The sequence below is a fragment of the Panthera leo genome, chromosome A3 (genome assembly GCF_018350215.1).
Source record: "Panthera leo isolate Ple1 chromosome A3, P.leo_Ple1_pat1.1, whole genome shotgun sequence".
Taxonomy (NCBI): Eukaryota; Metazoa; Chordata; class Mammalia; order Carnivora; family Felidae; genus Panthera; species Panthera leo.
In genome coordinates, this window is record NC_056681.1 from 117,631,888 (window position 1) to 117,651,597 (window position 19,710).

The 19,710-nt window shown below is 41.8% G+C and overlaps 1 protein-coding gene and 1 long non-coding RNA gene across 15 annotated transcripts in view; one reads left to right on the top strand and one right to left on the bottom strand.

The window, feature by feature from the left end:
- Positions 1-19,710, top strand: part of RBKS (ribokinase) — a 102,201-nt gene that overhangs the window by 11,090 nt on the left and 71,401 nt on the right. For all 6 annotated transcript variants that reach the window (XM_042933371.1, XM_042933366.1, XM_042933368.1 and 3 more), the window contains exons 2-4: positions 6,454-6,586; positions 18,486-18,549; positions 19,480-19,542. In XM_042933371.1, coding sequence (XP_042789305.1) covers positions 6,575-6,586; positions 18,486-18,549; positions 19,480-19,542 — 139 coding nt within the window. In that variant the 5' untranslated portion in view covers positions 6,454-6,574. The remainder of the gene's footprint in view (positions 1-6,453; positions 6,587-18,485; positions 18,550-19,479; positions 19,543-19,710) is intronic.
- The window catches only part of LOC122216484, a 28,176-nt gene continuing 13,169 nt past the window's right edge, over positions 4,704-19,710 (bottom strand). For 5 of the 9 annotated variants that reach the window (XR_006200926.1, XR_006200931.1, XR_006200927.1 and 2 more), the window contains 3 exons: positions 17,179-17,289; positions 16,894-17,056; positions 15,277-15,823 (listed from right to left, as the gene is read on the bottom strand). This is a non-coding gene — a long non-coding RNA (uncharacterized LOC122216484). Of the gene's footprint in view, positions 4,960-13,975; positions 14,484-15,276; positions 15,824-16,893; positions 17,057-17,178; positions 17,290-19,710 lie in introns of those variants that run through there. The other 4 variants (XR_006200928.1, XR_006200932.1, XR_006200935.1 and 1 more) reach the window with 4 other exon arrangements.

A 19,710-nucleotide genomic window follows, 5' to 3' on the forward strand; every position in this document is an offset into this window, starting at 1 on the left:
AAAAGGGGAAAGAAATCAAGGAGTATTATAATGTCAGATAGTGATACTGATCTGAAGAAAATGCTCCATAAATGTTCTCACGTCTCTGCGTGATCGGGACTTTCTGGGCAAAGCTCTCTAGCGCCAGGATTAAAGAATGTTTGAATGGCAAACAAACCTTGCAAGTCCAAGACCTCTGGGGAGATTTAGGGACTTCTCCCTTGGACACATTTATTTACATTCTGGGGACTGTAAATCTAGAGACCTCCCTGCTCCCCCTGAGAGGATCCATTTACGTTAAGATGCAAAGGTCACTAGGTCGTGTTTTCTCCCTCTCCCCCACCCCAGGGGGGAGGAGGGACAGCAGCTGTATGGGCTCCTATATAGACTCCCAATAATTCATCATTTGGAAGTTCCTCTCGTGTCACCCTGGGGGAGATTGGGACACGGAGAACTAATGTAATTGTGAGTAATTAAAAAGCTGGGTCTCTGATCCAGGAACATAGTATTCTTTGTCAGAATGAATATGTACTTAACAAAACTTGGGAATGGGGACATCTCCTGTAAGGTGGTGTGGGAAGACCTCTCTGAGGAGGAAACATCTGAGCAGAGACGGGAAGGAAGGAAGCCACACAAGACCAGAACACAGGAGACCATACTCTCTTCATTGGTTCTCCTAGTACCTGGCACACTTTGTCACACGTCAGCAAAATTTAAATAAATAAAGGTTCAAGAATATGACATTCTGGAAGGCTGGCCACTTGTGGCCAATATTTTTCATATGTATCCTATACGTTCAAGAATAGTTCCATCTTCAGGCAAAACTACTTTTTAGCCACAGACTGGTTTACCAGGAAAAGATAGGATTAGTAGCCAAAATCAGTTAAAAAAAAAAAAAAAGTTTCAAGCATAATTCAGCTTTCATTCCCTTAAATAAGCCCTTTGTCTACAAATTTAGGGTTGGGAACCACATAATGAAGTTTTAGTTGGGAGGCTAAGTTCTTTTTACAGAGCTGGAAAGAGATATCACTAAGTTGGTTTGGAAATGACTCTCATTTCTGTAAATGTGACCCACACAAATGCTGAGAAGAACAGATACGGTTGAAGAATACAGGCAGTAGGAATAATAAATAATGAACTTTAATTGGGCAATAATAGTACAATTCCCCATTATAGAGATAGAGGCATCCAGTGTGTCAGAAGCTTGCAGCCAAAAGACGAAAGGATGGAACGAAAAAAGCCAAAAAGCGACATATTCCTTGACTTTTGGCTGGAGCCCGGATAGGGTGACCTCTTTGGTCAAAAGACTTCTCATCCCTGTTTCACTAGGTCATTCCTTCCCTTGGTATGAATCATCTCTGAGAATCTAACAAACACATCATTGTCAAGAAGCTAAAAGCAATTGATTAGTTGTTCTGATAACACCTGTCAGTGAAATAACTCAGAGCACAAAACCCAGGCATTTAAGGAGTTGACAAGTATTATTAAACCTGTTTTGCAAGAGAAGAAGCTGGTTCAAAGAGGGAAAAGCTGTCAAAGGTAATACATCAGTAAGCGGCTCAGGCCTGCTGCCTTGCACAACGAGGCTCTAACCTCATGGCCTCTCAAGGCCCAGAAGACTGAGGGGCCATCTCTGAACAGTTAGCAGTGTTTTCTCCTGTGCAACTTTAAAATGTGACATTTTTAAAGCTACTAATTTGTTTTAAATTCAAATATATTTCTTATGACTGGTTTTCTCTGTTTGGGTTTTCTCCCCCATTCAGAAATACACTGTTCTTAATTTTTAAATGGTAGCAATGGTGTATTAACTACCAGTACTGCTCCCTCTTTAGTTTCCTTTGAGCAATTTAATTTGTCTTTGGCGCGCCCTGCTAAACCTTATGTTTGAATTGGGGCGAATCATAGCAATGCTTTCATCGAGGGGATGGTGCCTTGTGTAGATCCTTTCTTGAACCAGACCTTAATTTCATGATATTTCATAAGAGAGAGGAAAGCCTAATCCAAGGTAAATGAGGATTTATAACTCAGAAATGCTTCTGCCTATCGGCAACTGTAACTAACTTTCTAGTGCTTTCCACTCCAGTTCGTTTACCCTTAAAAAAATAAGCAGTAAACTGTCTTAGTCTGGGTTCAAGAGAAAGGGCACAAGACAAAGGCTTCAGCGCACATAAACTGTGCGGGTCTGTAATCCAGGGAGCAAGAAAAGCCTGTACAAAGATACCTGACGTGTTCAACTGGTCGCTCGATGCTGCGGGACAGCCTGGGGAACCATAACAAAGAAACAGAAACCCCTGGAATGGAAAGACTGGCATTGGGCAAGGCTCAGTTGGGCAGGTGGCACCCGCAAGAAGCCAGCGGGAGCCCAGGAAGAAGTGGTGGCAGGGATGCAGGGAGGCCAGATGAATCTGAAGTAGTAACCAGTGGCCTCCCATAATGCACAGATATATTCTTGTTGCACATACCTCTCTGTTGAAGTATATAAAGTAAAACATGAACTTTTGCTCCCTCTCTCCACCCTTTTCATGGATGCTTGTCATTAACATTTCATTTTCTGCGCATTTACATATCCTGTAAGAACATGTACATACATCTTTTTATTTTAAAAAATCGTGAGTTGGGGAGGTCCCCTCTACTTGCTAGATGCTGCCCTGATTCATGAATCGCTTAATAAAGCCAATTTGATCTAAAAAAACAAACAAACATGAATCAGATCATACTAACCTCGTGCTCCGACAGGTTTTTGTTTGTTTGTTTGTTTTCACTCATGTATTACTTGCATCAGGGTTAGGTCTTACTACATTGTCAGCAAGTTGATTTTGTTCTGTAGACGTATACTGGAAAATACCAATAGAACATTTGTTGAGGGGTGCCGGGGTGGCTCCGTCGATTGAGCTTCCGACTTCAGCTCAGGTCATGATCTCGCGGTTCGTGAGTTCGAGCCCCGCGTCGGGCTCGGTGCTGACAGCTCGGATTCTGTGTCTCCTTTTCTCTCTGCCCATCCCCCGCTTGTGCTCTGTCTCTCAAAAATAAATAAATCTAAAAAAGATTTTTTTTTTAAATAGAACATTTGTTGAATGAATGCATGAATGAAGGAATGATACTATGAGTTCTAGTTACAGTTCCTGCTTAGAGGACAGGAGTGGCTGCTAATATTGGGAATGCAGTGGGCGAGGTCTGGTAGAACATGAAATTGTCATTGCCAGACAATTGAACATCCCTGCCGGTCTCCTTCCCTTTCATCAACACCTCCACGTCCGCAGTTCAGAAGTAAGAATGGATGCTACACAGGGGAGACAGAAAAGAGATGTAGGGGAGGAAAAATAATTTTCCCTCTACCCTTCTCAGTTCTTGGCTGAGACCCCAGGAATAAAAGATTAACAGGAGAAAAACAAGTTTACTGGCCTGCATCCCCCAGGTATACATGGGAAATACCCAGAGGAAAATGAGTAACTCCCCAAGGCGATTAGGAATTCAGGATTCTTAATAGGAAAGGGGGAGGAAGGAAGGAGGCTTCTTAGGGGGAGAGCAAATGGCTTAGGAAAGACGAACTAGCCCTCAGTAGAACAAATAGATAAGACAACATTTGTGACAACGTTTATCTGGGTGTGATGTTGACTTCTAGCCTCCTCTCCTGTGACAGGAGTCCATCTTTGCTGGTGGATGAAACTCCTGGGGAGGGGATTCATGGCCATTGAGTCCTTTCGGGGGACTGGTCTATAGGCAGATAAGGGCAGTTCAGAGAAAGCCTCTCCCTCCATTTGCTACTTTTCACGTGCTTACCACTCAACATAATCAATATACCGAAGTGGCGTATTTGGGCAGCATGTCTTGTCCCCCAGTCGTATTTTGGGGTGGCATTTCCTGCCACCCTTCAGAGACAAGGGAAAACTCTTTTAAAAATTCACTCAGTCAAATATTTTATCAGCCCCATGCTAAGTGGCGAGCCCTCCGGATAAAATGGAGAACATGACAGACTTGGTCCTTGTCCTCACACAGGGAAAGTCCACAGTTAAAGGAAGAAAGAAAGAAGAATAGGGCATAGATGCGGAAAGAAATGGGTAGGGTTCCAAAGGAGTGAGAAATTTCAGTGATGGCTAAATTAGTACAGTGCTTGTGTTAATATAAGTTGTTTAGAAAGGAGTTTAAATCCCAGCCATCTGCTCTCACGTCAAACACATACACACTGTACCCCCGATTTCACTCCTCCGTCCCATATATATACATCCCAATAATCATCTGCTGATATATTTTTCATGATTTCCCACAGTCAATAATAAAAAAATATACCTGATTCAAACCAGTGAATTGTGACTCAGATCTAACTACGAATATAGTGGAAATCTTAAGTTTCTTTACCGACAGTCTTACTAATTAAGTTATTTGCCTGTTTTTAGCCACATTGGATATTTTTTTTTCTTTTTGAGGTTGTTATGGATGTTGTTTGTAGCAGCATCAATAAGCCAAGAATTCACATACTCAGTCGCACAGATTACTCATCATTGCCTGTTCATAACAGAATCCTAAAATGTTTAAGATTTCTGATGCAAATCAAAATCTCATCATCACTTGTCATTGCTAAATTAAATGACAGGATAATAACATTACATTAAAACCATTTTTCTCTTGATTGAGTACCTTTTTCAGAAGTGAACCTTGTAGATGGATTTTTTTCATCAGTACTATAAATGCATTTAGAATAGGAGATAAAAATAGAATTGAAAGGGGAGGAGTGGAATAGAATGTTTTCAAATTATTGATGAGTCTCTTTTGAATCTCAAATAACCATATTTGACACTGCACTGCTTGGGAATGGAGTCATTTAGCCCAGTTTATTGAGATTTTTTAGAACCACATAAAGGAGGTGCACAGGTTGAACTTGGTCGTTCTCGACACAGTCACGTGTTCTTGGCATTAGCCATCAGTCATTCCATCGCAAACAGGCTGTTAGTGACCTGTAGGAATTGGCATTGTTCTGTTACTCTATAATTAGGAATAAGAACTGGTTTCAGAAAGATCACAGCGTAGGTGGGAAATGAATATAAATTACAAATCTGCCAGGACAGAGTAGGTTCTCAATTGACTTACTGTCGTGAACTGCTCTCTTGGCCTTTCTTTCCCATCTAAAGCTAATTAACCTTTTCGGTCACACCTGCCATCCTCCCATCTGGTCCGTCTAGCCCACTTCTTTGTGGCCACCCGGTCCTCGTGCCACTGGTGCCCATCTTCTTCACTTGCCCTTCTACCAAGGGCTCTTTCCATTCTCAAGTCTTCTGTCCTTCAAAGATTTGTTTCTTCACATTTTCCACTTTGATGTTACGAAAATCATATCCTAGAGAAAACCTTTTACCCTGACTTTTTGTCTCCTTTAGTACTACCCTCATTAGGCAGTAACAGGTCAGTAAAAAAATCCTTAGCTCTTGGAGAAGTCCCTAAAAATGCAGACGGAAACAAGATTGGCTAGGAGTTGACAATAGTTGAATCTGGGTGATGAGTGCATGGGGGTAGAGAAGTTAATATACTGTTTTCTCTAGTTTTGTATGTTTGAAATTTCCTATAGTAAAAATTTTAAACTAGGTTCTTCAGACTCCGTTTTTTGTTTTTGTTTTTTAATAGATGCTGTTTTTGAGTCAGTACATGAAATGGGCGGTAAACAGGAGGGACTGGGGCTAACACCTGATCCTGTCACTGAAATGCCCCACTCCCACCCCACCTGCAAGGAAACAAGTGTGATTCCTTAGTGCCTAGAATTGAAACTTCCTCCTTCTCCGTAGGTCCTGAACATGGGTACCAGAATCCTGCTACACTTCCTACCTCTTGTTAAAGTGACCAGATCTATCTGTACAGAAACACACATTAACTTGGTCTCATTTATCAAGTCCCATGGTGAATTAAGGTCTGTGCTGGGGGCACTGAGAAGCAGGAATCTGAAGTTACCTCCCTCCAAAAGCTCCCCATCATGGAAAACAAAGGCACCTACGAACACCCCTGATGCAGTACAGACACTAGGAACTGTCATCTGAAGTGGAGCTTCAGTAGCGTGGCTGTGGGACTGTAGGGAAGTAAAGAATCCCGTCAGCAGATGCGTTCTAGAAGGTGATGCCAACCACTGAGTGCTTTCGCTTTTTTATGTTTGCTTATTTTTGAGAGAGAAAGACAGAGGGAGTGCAAGCCAGGGGAGGGGCAGGGAGAGAGGGAGACAGAGGATCTGAAGTGGGCTCTGCGCTGACAGCAGAGAACCCAGTGTGGGTCTTGAACTCATGAACCATGAGATCATGACGTGAGCTGAAGTCAGACGCCGAACCGACTGAGCCACCCAGGCGCCCTGAATGTTACCTTAAAGGAAAAGATAATCTCTGCTTCTGATTGCTAAGACTAGAGCTCCTTCAGAGAACCTTCCTTCTCTCTTCTGAAGAACTTAAAGTGATTGCAGTTACCAATGTGCCTTTTTTTCCTTCTCTTTTTAAATTATGATAGCCTTACTTCTCGTTTGCCCAAAACTGGTGAAACCATTCATGGACATAAGTTTTTTATTGGCTTTGGAGGGAAAGGTGCCAACCAGTGTGTCCAAGCTGCTAGGCTCGGAGCAAAGACATCCATGGTGTGCAAGGTAAGTGTAAACTACAGTGGAGAGGCTCCTAGAGGCAAGAGTCTGTTTTTAAGATTTGAGTTGTTTTTATTTTTTAACCGTTTGAAAGTGAACAATTCAGTGCCATTTAGTACATTCCCAGTGTTGTTGGACAACCACTATTCTCTTTAGTTCCAGAACAATTCTATCATTCCAAAGTAAAATTCCTTACCATTAAGCAGTTTCTCCCCATCCCCCCCCCCCACCCCACTCCCACCCCCAGACCCTCACCACCACCATCTGTCTCTGTGGATTTATCTATTTGGATATTTCCTAGAGATGGAATCCTGGGATACGCGACATTTTGTGTCTGGCTTATTTCACCTAACGTAGTATTTTCAAAGTCCATCTACCTTATAGCATGTACTACTTTTTTCCTTTTGTGGCGGAATAATATCCCATTGTACATACCATTATCTGTCTATCCATTTGTCTGTTGATGGACACTTGAGCTGTTTCCACCTCTTGACTATTGTGAATATGCTGCTGGAAACATGCATTTACATGTACTTACTTTTGAGTATCTGGTTTGTTCTTTTTTTTTTTGGTAGTTCCTTGTTAAAGATTTAAACAGGAGAGGATAATCTTCCTTGTCCTTTAGATTGCTTTCTACCTCCGTGTGTCCTCTGGGAAGTAGCAGGCCTCAAATAACTTAATTATGCACGTCTTTAACTTGCTGGGCTTCCAAGTGAAGGATGAGAAGTGAGAGGAATTCGCCTGCCCCACTGAGTTTCTGTATGCCAGCTTCTGAACGACAGAAGTTAATCCTGCTTTTAGCAGTTTTCGCTGCAACACAGCTCTTGGAAAGTCGGTGTAATAACTTGTGATTCACTCGTGTAGCTCTTAAGTTATTTCTTCTAATGCTAGCCCTTGGATCAGAAAGGAATCTGGGCTTTACTGAACTACCCATAACTAATTTTTAGGCATAATTCTTTTTGCAGGAATATAAGGAAATGGTATGTAAAATAGCCCCTATTTCTATCCATCCGTCTGAAATTATTTGAAAATAAGACAAAATTGGCTGCCAGAGGTTCAATGTTTGCATGTTTAATGAAATTTTAAGGTGCTTGCATCACTGGTGTAACAAAAAAGATAATTTACTTTAGAAAAGCTAGACTCGGTCTACACAGTAAAAGATAAGAGGAATCTGAGAAATTTAAAAGAATGAGCCCTCTCCTGTAGGCTGGGTCATTTTTACCAAAATGTCTCTGAAATGTCACTTCCCAGTGCACACAGCACTCTTCTCTCCATGGGAGTCTTTAAATGATGTACAAACGATAAGCGATTATCATTTCATCTGCTAATGAACTGCAGTTTTATTTCTAATTTATGATTAACACGATATAATTCTCATCTGGCTGTTTGGTCAAAAACATCACATGAAGCACAAGATTCAAAGTAAGAAACCCTCGTTTGCTAAGGTTGAACTCTTGATAGATTTTAAGTGTCAATCATCCATGAATTATTGATGACCCATTACATGCTAGGAATTGTGGGGCGAGGAGAGGGAGCTGTAGGCCTGACCTCTCCTGTACTTGATTAGAAATGAAGGGTTTGGGGAGTCATCAGATGGTGCTGACTTAACGGGGGCTTGGGAACTGGAAAGAGGAAGATATTTCCTGGCTGGGAAAACGTGGACAGAGAATGGGTATTGGAAGCAAAGTACCAAAAATGGCTGCTCTGGGAAGAGAGGAGTTCCCTAGAGCGGAGCCGTAAAAGGAGAGATTAGAGAACCCCTCTTGGAAGCTTCATAAATGCTATTCATGTAGCCATGAAAGTCAAAATTGGATGTCCCCTGGGATCTCATCCAACTCGAAGATTGAGATTGGTGTTATTTTGGGTCTGTTGAATTTGAGGCAAAGAGAAACGCAAAATAGAAATATTTGAGTTGTGGAAGTGAACTTGGGAAGTGAATCATGCAACCATCAGGAGTGGATGTGAGAGGAATAGACAGCAGAGGGCTGTATTTGGGGAAATGTTACAGTTAGGAGTTTGATAAAGCAGTGGTGCTGTCTTATTCCAGTCCGTGTATGACAGTTTGTGTTAGAACCTGTGCAGTTTGGGAAGTGCTTTATATCTACTGTGCCCCTGATGCAGTCATCTGCTGTCCAGCCCCGTGCTAGGCTTCAGCATGGGTATCTGTACAGAGAGGATAAGAAAGCATGGCTTCAGCCAAAACCCATACGGGGTGCTTTTGCTTAGATAACCTGGAACCTTTAGACACTTATTTCTTTAGCTTAATGTTCTTAGACTTCTCTATATATCTGTACATGTCTATAGATATATGTAGATAGATAGGTGATGTATTTGATATAGGTATAGATATATATATAGATATAGACATTTTTTTAAGTAGATTTCATGCCCAGCGTGGAGCCCAACGTAGGGCTTGAACTCACAACTCTGAGATCAAGACATGAGCTGAGACCAAGAGTCAGACACTTAACTGACTTTACAGTATTCTTAGACCTGTTAAAGAGAAAAATATCTTAGGGGTGCCTGGGTGGCTCAGTCGGTTGGGCATCCAACTTCAGCTCAGGTCATGATCTCACAGCTTGTGGGTTTGAGCCCTTCCTCAAGCTCTGTGCTGACAGCTCAGAGCCTGAAGTCTGCTTTGGTCTCTGTGTCTCCATCTCTCTCTCTGCCCCTCCCCTGCTCGTGCTCTTTCTCTTAAAAATAAACAAACATTAAAAAAAATTTTTTTTAAGAAAAATTGGTGCGCCTGGGTGGCTCAGTCGGTTAAGTGTCCAACTTCAGCTCAGGTCATAATCTCACAATTCGTGAATTCGAGCCCCACATCAGGCTCTATGCTGACAGCTCAGAGCCTGGAGCCTGCTTCAGATTCTGTGCCTCCCTGTCTCTGTGCCCCTTCCCCGCTCACGCTATGTCTGTCTGTCTGTCTCTCTCTCTCTCTCTCTCAAAAATAAACATTTAAAAAAATTTTTTTAAGAAAAATATCTTTTATAGTAGAAGGTATCATTATCCATTAATCTTGATATTTTTTCCATTGGTGAAGTATTTTCTTATTAAGCAAATTAGCCAACCTGCTGTATAGCAGTTTTTTAAAGATGACAACTTTCAAGTGGAAACCAAAATCATGACATTACTCCAGATAAAAATGAAGAGATGGAGCAAAAGAAAAACAGGTAGAAAATTTCCTACAGTTTTCTTAGCAACATTTACTTACCTACTACTACCCTGCAACAAACTAAAATTCAAGCTCTGGTGAAGTAAGACTGATGGCACATGCAAAACATCTTCTTTTGAGCTCAGGGGAATTATTTGCCAAGATACTGTGATGAGGACTGTTAAGCAAGAGTCCGTCGATATGTATCCAGCACAACGTATAATAATGAAACACTTCAAGTTGTTAAGAGTTGTACAGTCAGTACTCAACTGAGTCGTGGGCCCAAGGCCACAGTCGAAGGATAACTGGAAATGATATTTTCAGATTAAAAATCTAGGCAGATATCATAGAAAACGAAAGGCTTCTTGGCAGGGCAGAGTCTGTTAGAATACCTTTCATAATACCTGATTTTTGTGTTTCCTCTTCCACCATTCCATTGAAGATAAATGTTGGAGGAGGAAGTTGTTTCTAGATATCCAAAACTGGCTGCTAGGGAGGACCTTGGGAGAATAAAGAGTTCAAGTTGTGGTTGCCTGGAATGAGCCCAAAGACCCTGCTTCTTGTGCGGTGGAAAGGAACCCTGAGCAGGCAAGGACCCAAATAACCCCGATCTCAAATCAGCCAACTGGGAGGACCCTCAAGGACCCTGGTCTTGCTTTCCTCAAACATGACATTATCAAAACTCACTAGGTCCATCTGGCTGGCTCATTTGGTAGAGCATGTGACTCTTGATCTTGGTGTCATGACTTAAGCCCCACATTGGGCATAAAGCTTACTTAAAAAAAAAAAAAGACAGGGCACCTGGGTAGCTCAGTCAGTTGAGCGCTGACTTCAGTTCAGGTCATGATCTCACAGTTTGTGAGTTCAAGCCCCACATCGGGCTCTGTGCTGACAGCTCAGAGCCTACAGCCTACTTCAGATCCTGTGTCTCCCCCTCTCTCTCTGCCCCTCCCCAACTCACGCTCTCTCTCTCTCCCTCAAAAAGAAAATAAATATTAAAAAAATGTTAATGAAAATAAAAAGGTAAAAGAAAAAAAAACTAATAAAAACAGCTGTGTGTTTTCCCTGAGGAATGGGCAGATATTAAGCTCTGTGACAGAGGCAGTATATTAGAGCCACGCATTCAAGGTCTGACCCTCAGGCATCCTGCAAACTGTCAGTGGTGTGGACAGTACAGAAATTGAGAATAAGCAATTGGAAATATTTATAGCAATTTTACAGAGGAACTTTATAGCTGTTGAATATAATAGTAATAATAAATTAAGCCTTGTATTTTGTAGGATTTTTTTCTGTTTTTATTTGTTATATTTTATGGAATTATTAGTCCACAATGGATTGAAAATGAAAAAAGAAAAAAAAAACTGAGCCTTCACTACAGATGGTTTGAAAAGCAGTATATTAGAGTACTCATCATCTTAACCAAAAAGGTGCCTTGTCAGTTAGATTACTGTGGGACAGTCAACTGTGCAGTAAGATTTAGTTTTCAAAGATCAAAAATTAGTCACCATCCCTTTCCAAGTAATCCCATTCCAGGAATGAAGTGAAATTTGTCCTTTCCTGAGCTCTGCTGTAGGACAACTGGCTAGAACTAATGGTTATATTGATTGGAATGCTTGGCCACATGTCCAAACACAGGGTACCCTATGACCCTAACCAAATAATGTGTGTCTCATATAGGAAGAATGGAAGAAATAATTGGGTTACCACCAACTCACCTCCACTCTTGGATAAGCAGGCCTTATGCTTATGCTGATTGTAGCATTAATTCTGTATGTTAAGGGCCATTATGAAGCTAAACACCCATTTAGATAGGATTTAAACCACCAGCTAGCTTAAACAAGTGGAATCGTATATATTCTTCTTTCCTCTTTTAGGCAAAGCCACAAGGAACAAGTTAAAAAAAAATAATATTCTGAGGGACTTATTCAAAAAAGCAACTGCCAGGTTTTGTCATAGGACAACAAATGCATGTTAGTATCCCTAACCTGCTGTTCATTAGGACTTTCGGGACTGAAATGTCACAGAATGTCTTGAGTCACAAATATTAAATTGTGTTCAACTTCATTTGAGTGTTAATTATGTTTTTGTGCACTCTACCTTTGAAAGTTGGCAATCTGTTTTAATATATGTGATAAATTTCTTAGCAGAATATTCAACTTCATGTGACCTTGAGTACGGTATCTTGGTCCTCTAGGTTTTATTTTCCTCAACTATGTGTTGATGGATAGAATTACTAGATGTTTTCTACCATCCAAGGATTCCAAGAAGCCCATTTCTCAGCCATTTTGAAATGTGGATGTTTGTTTGTTATAAATGTAGTGCTAACTGAAGTTACCTTCCTCAGCATTAGGTCACGGTTCTGGACTATGGAAGCCATGACTGGCTCTCCCTCAATGCAGAGAGCCTTCTCGGTGGTAAGAGTGAAGGAAATATCTCAGTAGCCTTAGCTGGAGGAAATGTTCTTGCTCCTGATACAGCCAGCCCTTTTGTTTTCCGTGATTCTAATTTACATCTCCCTATAGCTGCATTATCCAAGATGGTAGCCACTAGCCACGTGCAGCTAGATTTAAATGTAATTAAAATAAAAGTGTAAATTGAGTTGCTCAATCATACTGGCTGCATTTCAAGTGCCTGTTTCGGGCAGCACAGTTAGAGAACGTTTCATCCTTGCAGAAAGTTCTATTCAGCTGCATTGCTCTACAGTCTTCAGGGTAGAGCTAAGCCTGGGATTTCCTGAAGAGCCTCTCGGGTTCTAGGAGTTGCCTTAGCATAAGTGCAAGTAGTTGTCCATAATTGCCAATGACCTGGCTTCTTTCACCTGGAACAGGCTCCCTCAGACTATGGTTTTCCCAGAATCCTTCTACCCAAAAGTGGTTTTCGCAGAACCCTTTTACCCGAAAGTATTTCACTGCTACTATCTGAAAGGATAGTGTAGGAGTGTAGGAGTGCCTTCAAGAGGGCTGTTTAGGAGCAAAACCTTCTATAACCCTTTTGGCAGCCACTGCTAGGAGAGTCTGAGTGCCTGTGGTCACATCCCTTTAAGAATGATAAGATAGGGGCGCCTGGGTGGCTCAGTTGGCTAAGCATCTGACTTCAGCTCAGGTCACGATCTTGCGGTTCAGGAGTTTGAGCCTCCCACTGTCAGCCTGCGCTCACAGCTCAGAGCCTAGAGCCTGCTTCGGATTCTGTGTCTTCCTCTCTCTCTCTACCCCTCCCCTGCTCTCTCTCTTTCTCTCAAAAATAAACAAACATTAAAAAATTTTTTAAGAATGATAAAATAGGCCCAAGAAAATAAAGAGGCAACGAAGATGACCAAATACTTATGAACACATTTCACATACAGGGCTTGAGTCTTGCTAAGCTAGAGTCTCCAATAAGCTTTAGGAAGGCTAGAGCTTTAGGGAGATTGTTTAGGCAAACAACATAAGATGATATTCAATTAAATGTTTAATGGTATCTATTAGGAATGCTCTAGGAGTTTAGGAAATGAGAGCATTAAGAAGGGCTAGAATAGGGAAGGTAGGCTTTAAGTTGTGCTTGAAAAACAGGTAAGGTTTGATTAGGTGGAGAGAGGAAAGGACTTCCAAGTTCTCAGAAGGCAAGGAAATAGACACGACTGAATTGTATTCACCTTGTGTTTTAACACAAATGATCATACCAAGTTAACAGTGCTTTTCTACTGACCACTCTGTAGAACAGAGAAATCCAACTACTTTTGCCAAATAAGAGTGTTAGAAAGAGAAGCCAGCAAAGCAAGGGGGAGCGAGCCTAGCCACGTGAAAATGAGACCAGAGTCAGCAAACACAAGCGCAGCAATCTTTGTAGCTTTACGATACCTTGATCCCAGTGTTGGACCCTGATGGGCCCCTCGCCCCCAGCAGATTCTGTAGGCGACACTCCTCCGTGTTCCCACTTAGCTGACTTCCCACCCCAGCGCCAGGCAGGACTGTGCTCTCCCTTTTCATTTCTTCCACGCAAAGCTTTACGCGCACTGTCCCAGCGGCCGAGGCTGGAGTCATTGCAATCACCTGGTGCGCCTGCCTCGGTCTCACCTGCACAGGGCCTGGTTCAATTGATGTGGCGTGTAACCCGAGCACCCGGATGTCTGTAAACTCCTCGGGAGCTACCGATGCACAGCGAAGGCTGAGAACTATCTGTTTCCTACCTGCCAGAGAGAACCCACCCCGTCCCACCCTACCTAGCTCAGGTGGAACAATTTGCAGCAAAATATAAAGCATTTTAATTAGCTCGATAATGGCAGAAACAAATTCGATTCCAAGTTTCCTGACTTCCACACGCGCTATTTTGCTTCACGGCCAAGATACTTACACTTCAAGTTCTCTTGCCAGGTTGATAAGCAAAATGTGACCGGGAAAACAGGGAAGACTCCAGAGACACCTATGAAGGTTCCTTTATGACATTATTTCACGTCCTTTTTATTTCAAGGACCTTCCCTTTGCATCATTCACTGTGATTTTCAAGGTAGCGTCACTCAGCTGTCAGTGGTAATCATTGCAGGACACCTGCTTGGGTTCTGTTCCTGTGACTCCTGGTTATCAGTGTCCAGCGACTGGGGAAGAGGCTTACATTCGAGTCAGAAGTAAGCACAGGGGATGGGGAAGTGTTCACTTCGCTCCACCTTTTTTAAAGGAAATCCAGCAGAATAAATGATTGTGTAAGAGGTTCGAGGATGGGGAAATCGGGAAAATGGCGTTCTTTTAGTATTACACAGCACAAGGCATCTGTGCGACTCTGTAATGCAGAAAGAAAGGACTCAGATCTCTGTTGCCTTTTTGTCTACATTTCGATGTAATATGTATGTCTAAGACACAGACATCCTCCCAGTTGGCTCTGTTATTCTTGTGGAAGCAACGGGATACATGGTTACGTTAAACAGCATTAGTTACACCATTAATGGAGATGTTACGTTTTTATTATAATAATAGTAATGCAGTCTTATTTTTTAAATAATTTAATGCACCCACAGGCTTGCTTCCATGATCAAGTGCTCTTCTGTTTGAAAATAGGGAGCAACAGGAAGAATTGGAAGCATCAGGGAGAACCAGATGGACAGGAAAGTAGTTTATAAGATTGAATCCAAGAAGCAGGAGCCCTGCCCCTCCCCGCAAGGGAAGCCGCCCTGGTAGCAGCAGTAACTGCCACGGTGATGATGAGGATGGCGACGACAATGATAATGACAGTGATAGCACCAAGCCATTATTTAATCCTTTACGGTTTTAAGCACACTTCATGCATGTTATTTTATCCTCACAGGTGCTGTGACTTTCCAGATAAGGAAACTGAGGGCAAGAGGCAGTTAAAAGCAACCTTCCCAGGGGCGCTTTGGTGGCTAAGTCAGTTGAGCGTCCAACTTCGCCTCAGGTCATGGTCTCAACCATTCGTGAGCTCGAGTCCTGCATGGGGCTCTCTGCTGTCAGCACACAGCCCACTTTGGATCCTCTGTCCCCTCCATCCTCTCTCTGCCCCACCCCAGCTCGCACTCTCTCTGTTTCTCTCTCTCTCTCTCTCAAAAATAAACATTTTTTAAAAAAATGTGGCTTGCCCAAAACCACACAGGCGGTGTGAGGGCACTTCTGACTTCCATGACACAAGTGCAAAGGTCGTCTGCCTGTTCTCAGGCTTCTTATCACTCCTTTTACTTTGTAATGTATCTCCACAACCCAAATGCAAAGTTAACAGGGCTAAGGTTGACTTCTGTAAATCCTCAGCAGTGCTGTTACTTTTCCATTATTTTTTAGTTACGAGATTTTTATTTTTGTCATGGGAATATCAAAGAAGGCAAAAGCAAAGTATTTTGTTTCACCTCTCACGTAGAGCTTAGAACACCAGCCAACAGGTTTGCCAGGAAGTCACTATTGGAATAAATCTGGAACCATAACCGTCAGCAAGGGACGCAGCCCATCAGGTGATTCCCCAAGCAGAAGAAGACAGCTACTGCAGCCACTAAAATACCACTGCAGCAAGTCTGAGCAGGCCGTCCCTTCCTCATTATGCCTCGGATGCGCCTGATATTCCACTTGGTGTGACGGGTGTCTCTGTACGCCTTCTTTTCCCTGCAGTATTATCAGTTTCTTGAAGGCAAAGCCAAATGTTTTGGGGTTGCCTCCTCCTCTCCAACAATTCTCCCTAATCCCTGCACTTCCAAATGTTTATATCATCACCACCATTTATCAGACATGCCTTTGGTGTTCACCTTAAACAGATTTTGCCTGTATTAAACTGATAGGAAAGGGGAGAAGTTTCTTTGCTCTAATTTGTACCGGGCCCCACATGCTGAGGAATGGCCTTCCTTTAATCCCTACAATATTCTTGTAGTGATGCTTTCCCCAACTATATCACATCTTTTTTTTTTTAATGTTTATTTATTTTTAGAGACAGAGAGCAGGGAGGAGCAGAGAGAGAGGGAGAGAGAGAATCCCAAGCAGGCTCCGCACGGTCAACACAGGGCCTGACGCAGGGCTCGATCCCATGAACTGTGAGATCATGACCTGAGCTGAAATCAGAGTCATGATGAGTAGATGCTTAACCGACTGAGCCACCCAGGCGTCCCTCCCAACTATATCACATCTTGATTGCCCATGGGAGAGAGTTAAATAATGTTTAAAAACAGATGAGAAAACGGTTTGTTTCTGGTATGAATCTTTGACCTAAGAAATGGGATGCTTTGGTAGATAAATGGCCAGCCTCCCACCAAGAAAACCTTTGACAAATGACCGGGCACTCTCCCCCACAGCAGTGCTTTATAGTGGACACTCTTCTTTGTAGAGACAGGAATTCTGCTCATAAGAAATTATTATATATTATTTGAGATTATTGCCTACTCAGCATTTCTACCAGAAAAGCAGCACAGGGAAAAGTGTTCTTTGAGAAAGAAGCTCTCGGAGGAGGCATTTAAATTGGGTCAGCAAACTACCGCCCATGGAGCAAATCTTGCCTACCATGTGTTTTTATAAAGTTTTACTGGAACACAGCTACATCCATTTGTTTACAGATTTTCTTCGGCTGCTTTCACACTACAACAGCAGAGCTGAACCGCTGCAAAAGAGACCATCTGACCAACAGTGTCCAAACTATTACCCATCCGGCCTTTTATGGAAAAAAAAATTTTCCAACCCCTGATCTAGACCATCCAAAATCTTACCAGGAAATTGTATCTTCACTCATTGAGGAACTTGACCCAAGTAAGCTCCTAGGTTTCTTTCTATCGATATATCCAGAGGGGAACAATTTTCTGTGGAAAGGCAGAACTCACCAGGAGTGGCCGAGACCCAGACAGATACATGATCCAATGACGCGGTGCTCACCTGCAGGACAGAAAAGTAGTTCAGGAGTGAAGCCTAAAAGCCTACGGGTGCCGAGAAGGTAACATAAATTGCAATAGGCCTTGTAGGGGCTGTGGTCAACTAGACAGCATGGACTCACTCACCTTTGGGGCAGATCCAGCTGGGTTCCCTTGCAGGAATGTGGGCCCAGCGTTACCAGAACATCTGAATTTTCAGGACCTCCTGGAAACTTGTTTTTGTGAAGCCTCCTAATACTTAAATGGTGACAGCTGATTAAAATTTAAAATACAATAGGAGAAAACAACTATAACACTGTATGTCAACTATACTGGAATTAAAATCATAAAAATAGGAGGGCATCCACACAAAAACCTGCACATGAATATTCACAGGAGCCTAAATTTATAATTACCCAAATTTGGAAGCAACCCAAGATGTCCTTCGGTGGGTGAATGGATAAAGTGCAGAACGTCCATACCATGGAATATTTTTCAGCACTAAAAAGAAATGAGTGATCAAGCCATAAAAAAGACATGCAGGAAACTCAGATATATTTACTAAGTGAAAGAAGCCCGTCTTAAAAGGTTACATATTATATGATTCCAATGATACGGCATTCTGGAACAGACAAAACTATGGAGACAGTAGAAAGATCAGTGGTTGCCAAGGACTTGGAGGGAGAGAGGGATGAACAGGCAGAGCACGAAAGGCTTTCAGGGCAGTGAATCCATCTGGATAAGATTGTAATGGTGGATAAGTGTCTATACATTTGTCAGAACCCATAGAATGTACAACACCAGAGCGAACCCTAATGTAAACTACGGAGTTTGGGTGATAATGATGTGTCAACCTAGGATCGATGGTTGTAACAAATCTGCCACCCTAATTATGTTGCCTATGAATGGAAGAGGAGTGAGTGTCCAAGGAAAAACTGAAAGATCACTAGCAGAATGCATGCTGGGACTCAAGAACGACAGACTTTTACTACACCAAGTTACCCAAGTTAGCGACAGCTTTTTAAATTCCCCCTTCTCTGCCCCCATCCCATGTCAAAGAAGACTCTAAAATACCAGGCAAGTCATGACAAAGATGCCCTCATTTATAGTGAAGTACAAACAACTGAGATTCTTCATAAATATTGAGGGCCGTTGATGGTGGACAGCACAGTGGTGATTTCCACAGGAACAGATCAAAATGAGAGCAACGTGATTGAACTTGGGACAGTCATTTAATGCTTCACGTTTTAGGTTGGATGCAAGTGGAACATTAATATATAACAATTATTTGGGCTGAAATCAAGTCTAGCATCTTACATTAAGAAGATTAATTAGCTAATGTTTATAAAGTACTGTGCAGATATGCCCTTTTAAAATGCTAAGTATTCTAAAAACTACATTGTAGCATTTTACTAAATGTAAAAGATCTAACATTCATCATTTCTTTGGTACAGGTTGGCAAAGATTCTTTTGGCAATGATTATATAGAAAACTTAAAACAGAATGATATTTCTACAGGTAAAATTTCATCTTTTTTAAAGTTAGTTTTTATGACTTTCCTCTGGGATCTGGTTACAAGAAAAGTTGAATATAGAATAGAATTATTAGATCCTCCTCTGGTGGCCAGAGAATTTTTATGCACAGCTCTGTCTCATCTTGCTTAAATGTCGTTTGGTTAATTCTTTCATGTACATTCCTCCAGATGGGAATAAAATGATAGGAGATTACAAACCTTCATCTCATGGAAATGTTTCTAAAGCAGGTGACAAGAGAAAACAGGTGCTACATTCACAAAAGATATTTTAAGAAAAGTCATTGAATGTCATGGCTGGAAATGATCTTAGAAACCACTGAAGCCGATACCATTGTTGCACAAAAGAGAAACGAAGGCCAGATCAGTTCTCAATTTGTCCAAGAGCACACAGCTAGTTGGAGCTAGAGCCAGGAGTAGAATGCAGGTCTTTGGCTCCATTTCAAGGCTTTTTTGCCGCTGCCAGAGGCTGCCTGATCAACATTTCCATTTACGCTCCAGACCATAATGCTTCATGAGACACAAAGTTTATGAAGAAACACAAACAAGTGCATTGCATAGGTTTGACTTTAATCTCTCATCTGAAGCCTATCATTTCTTTCACTGAAGAAAAAAAGAAATGGTGGTCTAGAAAAATGCATGTGGATATGCTATGAGTAATTTGGGTGATTTGGCAGTGGGGGGGTCTGCTGGGTTGTTACTAATGCAGAACGAAGGTGCAACAAAGTAAAGACTTCTGTCTTCCTTGTTGTATAGGTGATGGGTATAAATTAGCGGTAATTAGTTATTTCTTTTATCATCCCAGATGGCTAAAGGTTAAAAAGCTTTTCCAGCGATTAGTAGTGCATTGAAATCGCTAAAATAGATTGTCCGTGCCAGGCTGTATATACATGATTGTAATTTCTTTTTTCTTTTAGAATTTACATATCAGACTCAAGATGCTGCTACAGGAACTGCTTCTATAATTGTCAATAATGAAGGTACGTGTTTCGCATATTAGAGTGTCATTTCAGGAAGCAGTTCATGTCCAGAACTAGAACAGAAGCATCAGTTTTTACTCTAATCCTATGGATTTCTTACTATGCCCACCAGTCTAAGGCCTAAAGTGTGGTCTTTCTAGTTTAAAAAATGAATGCTTCCCTTTATTT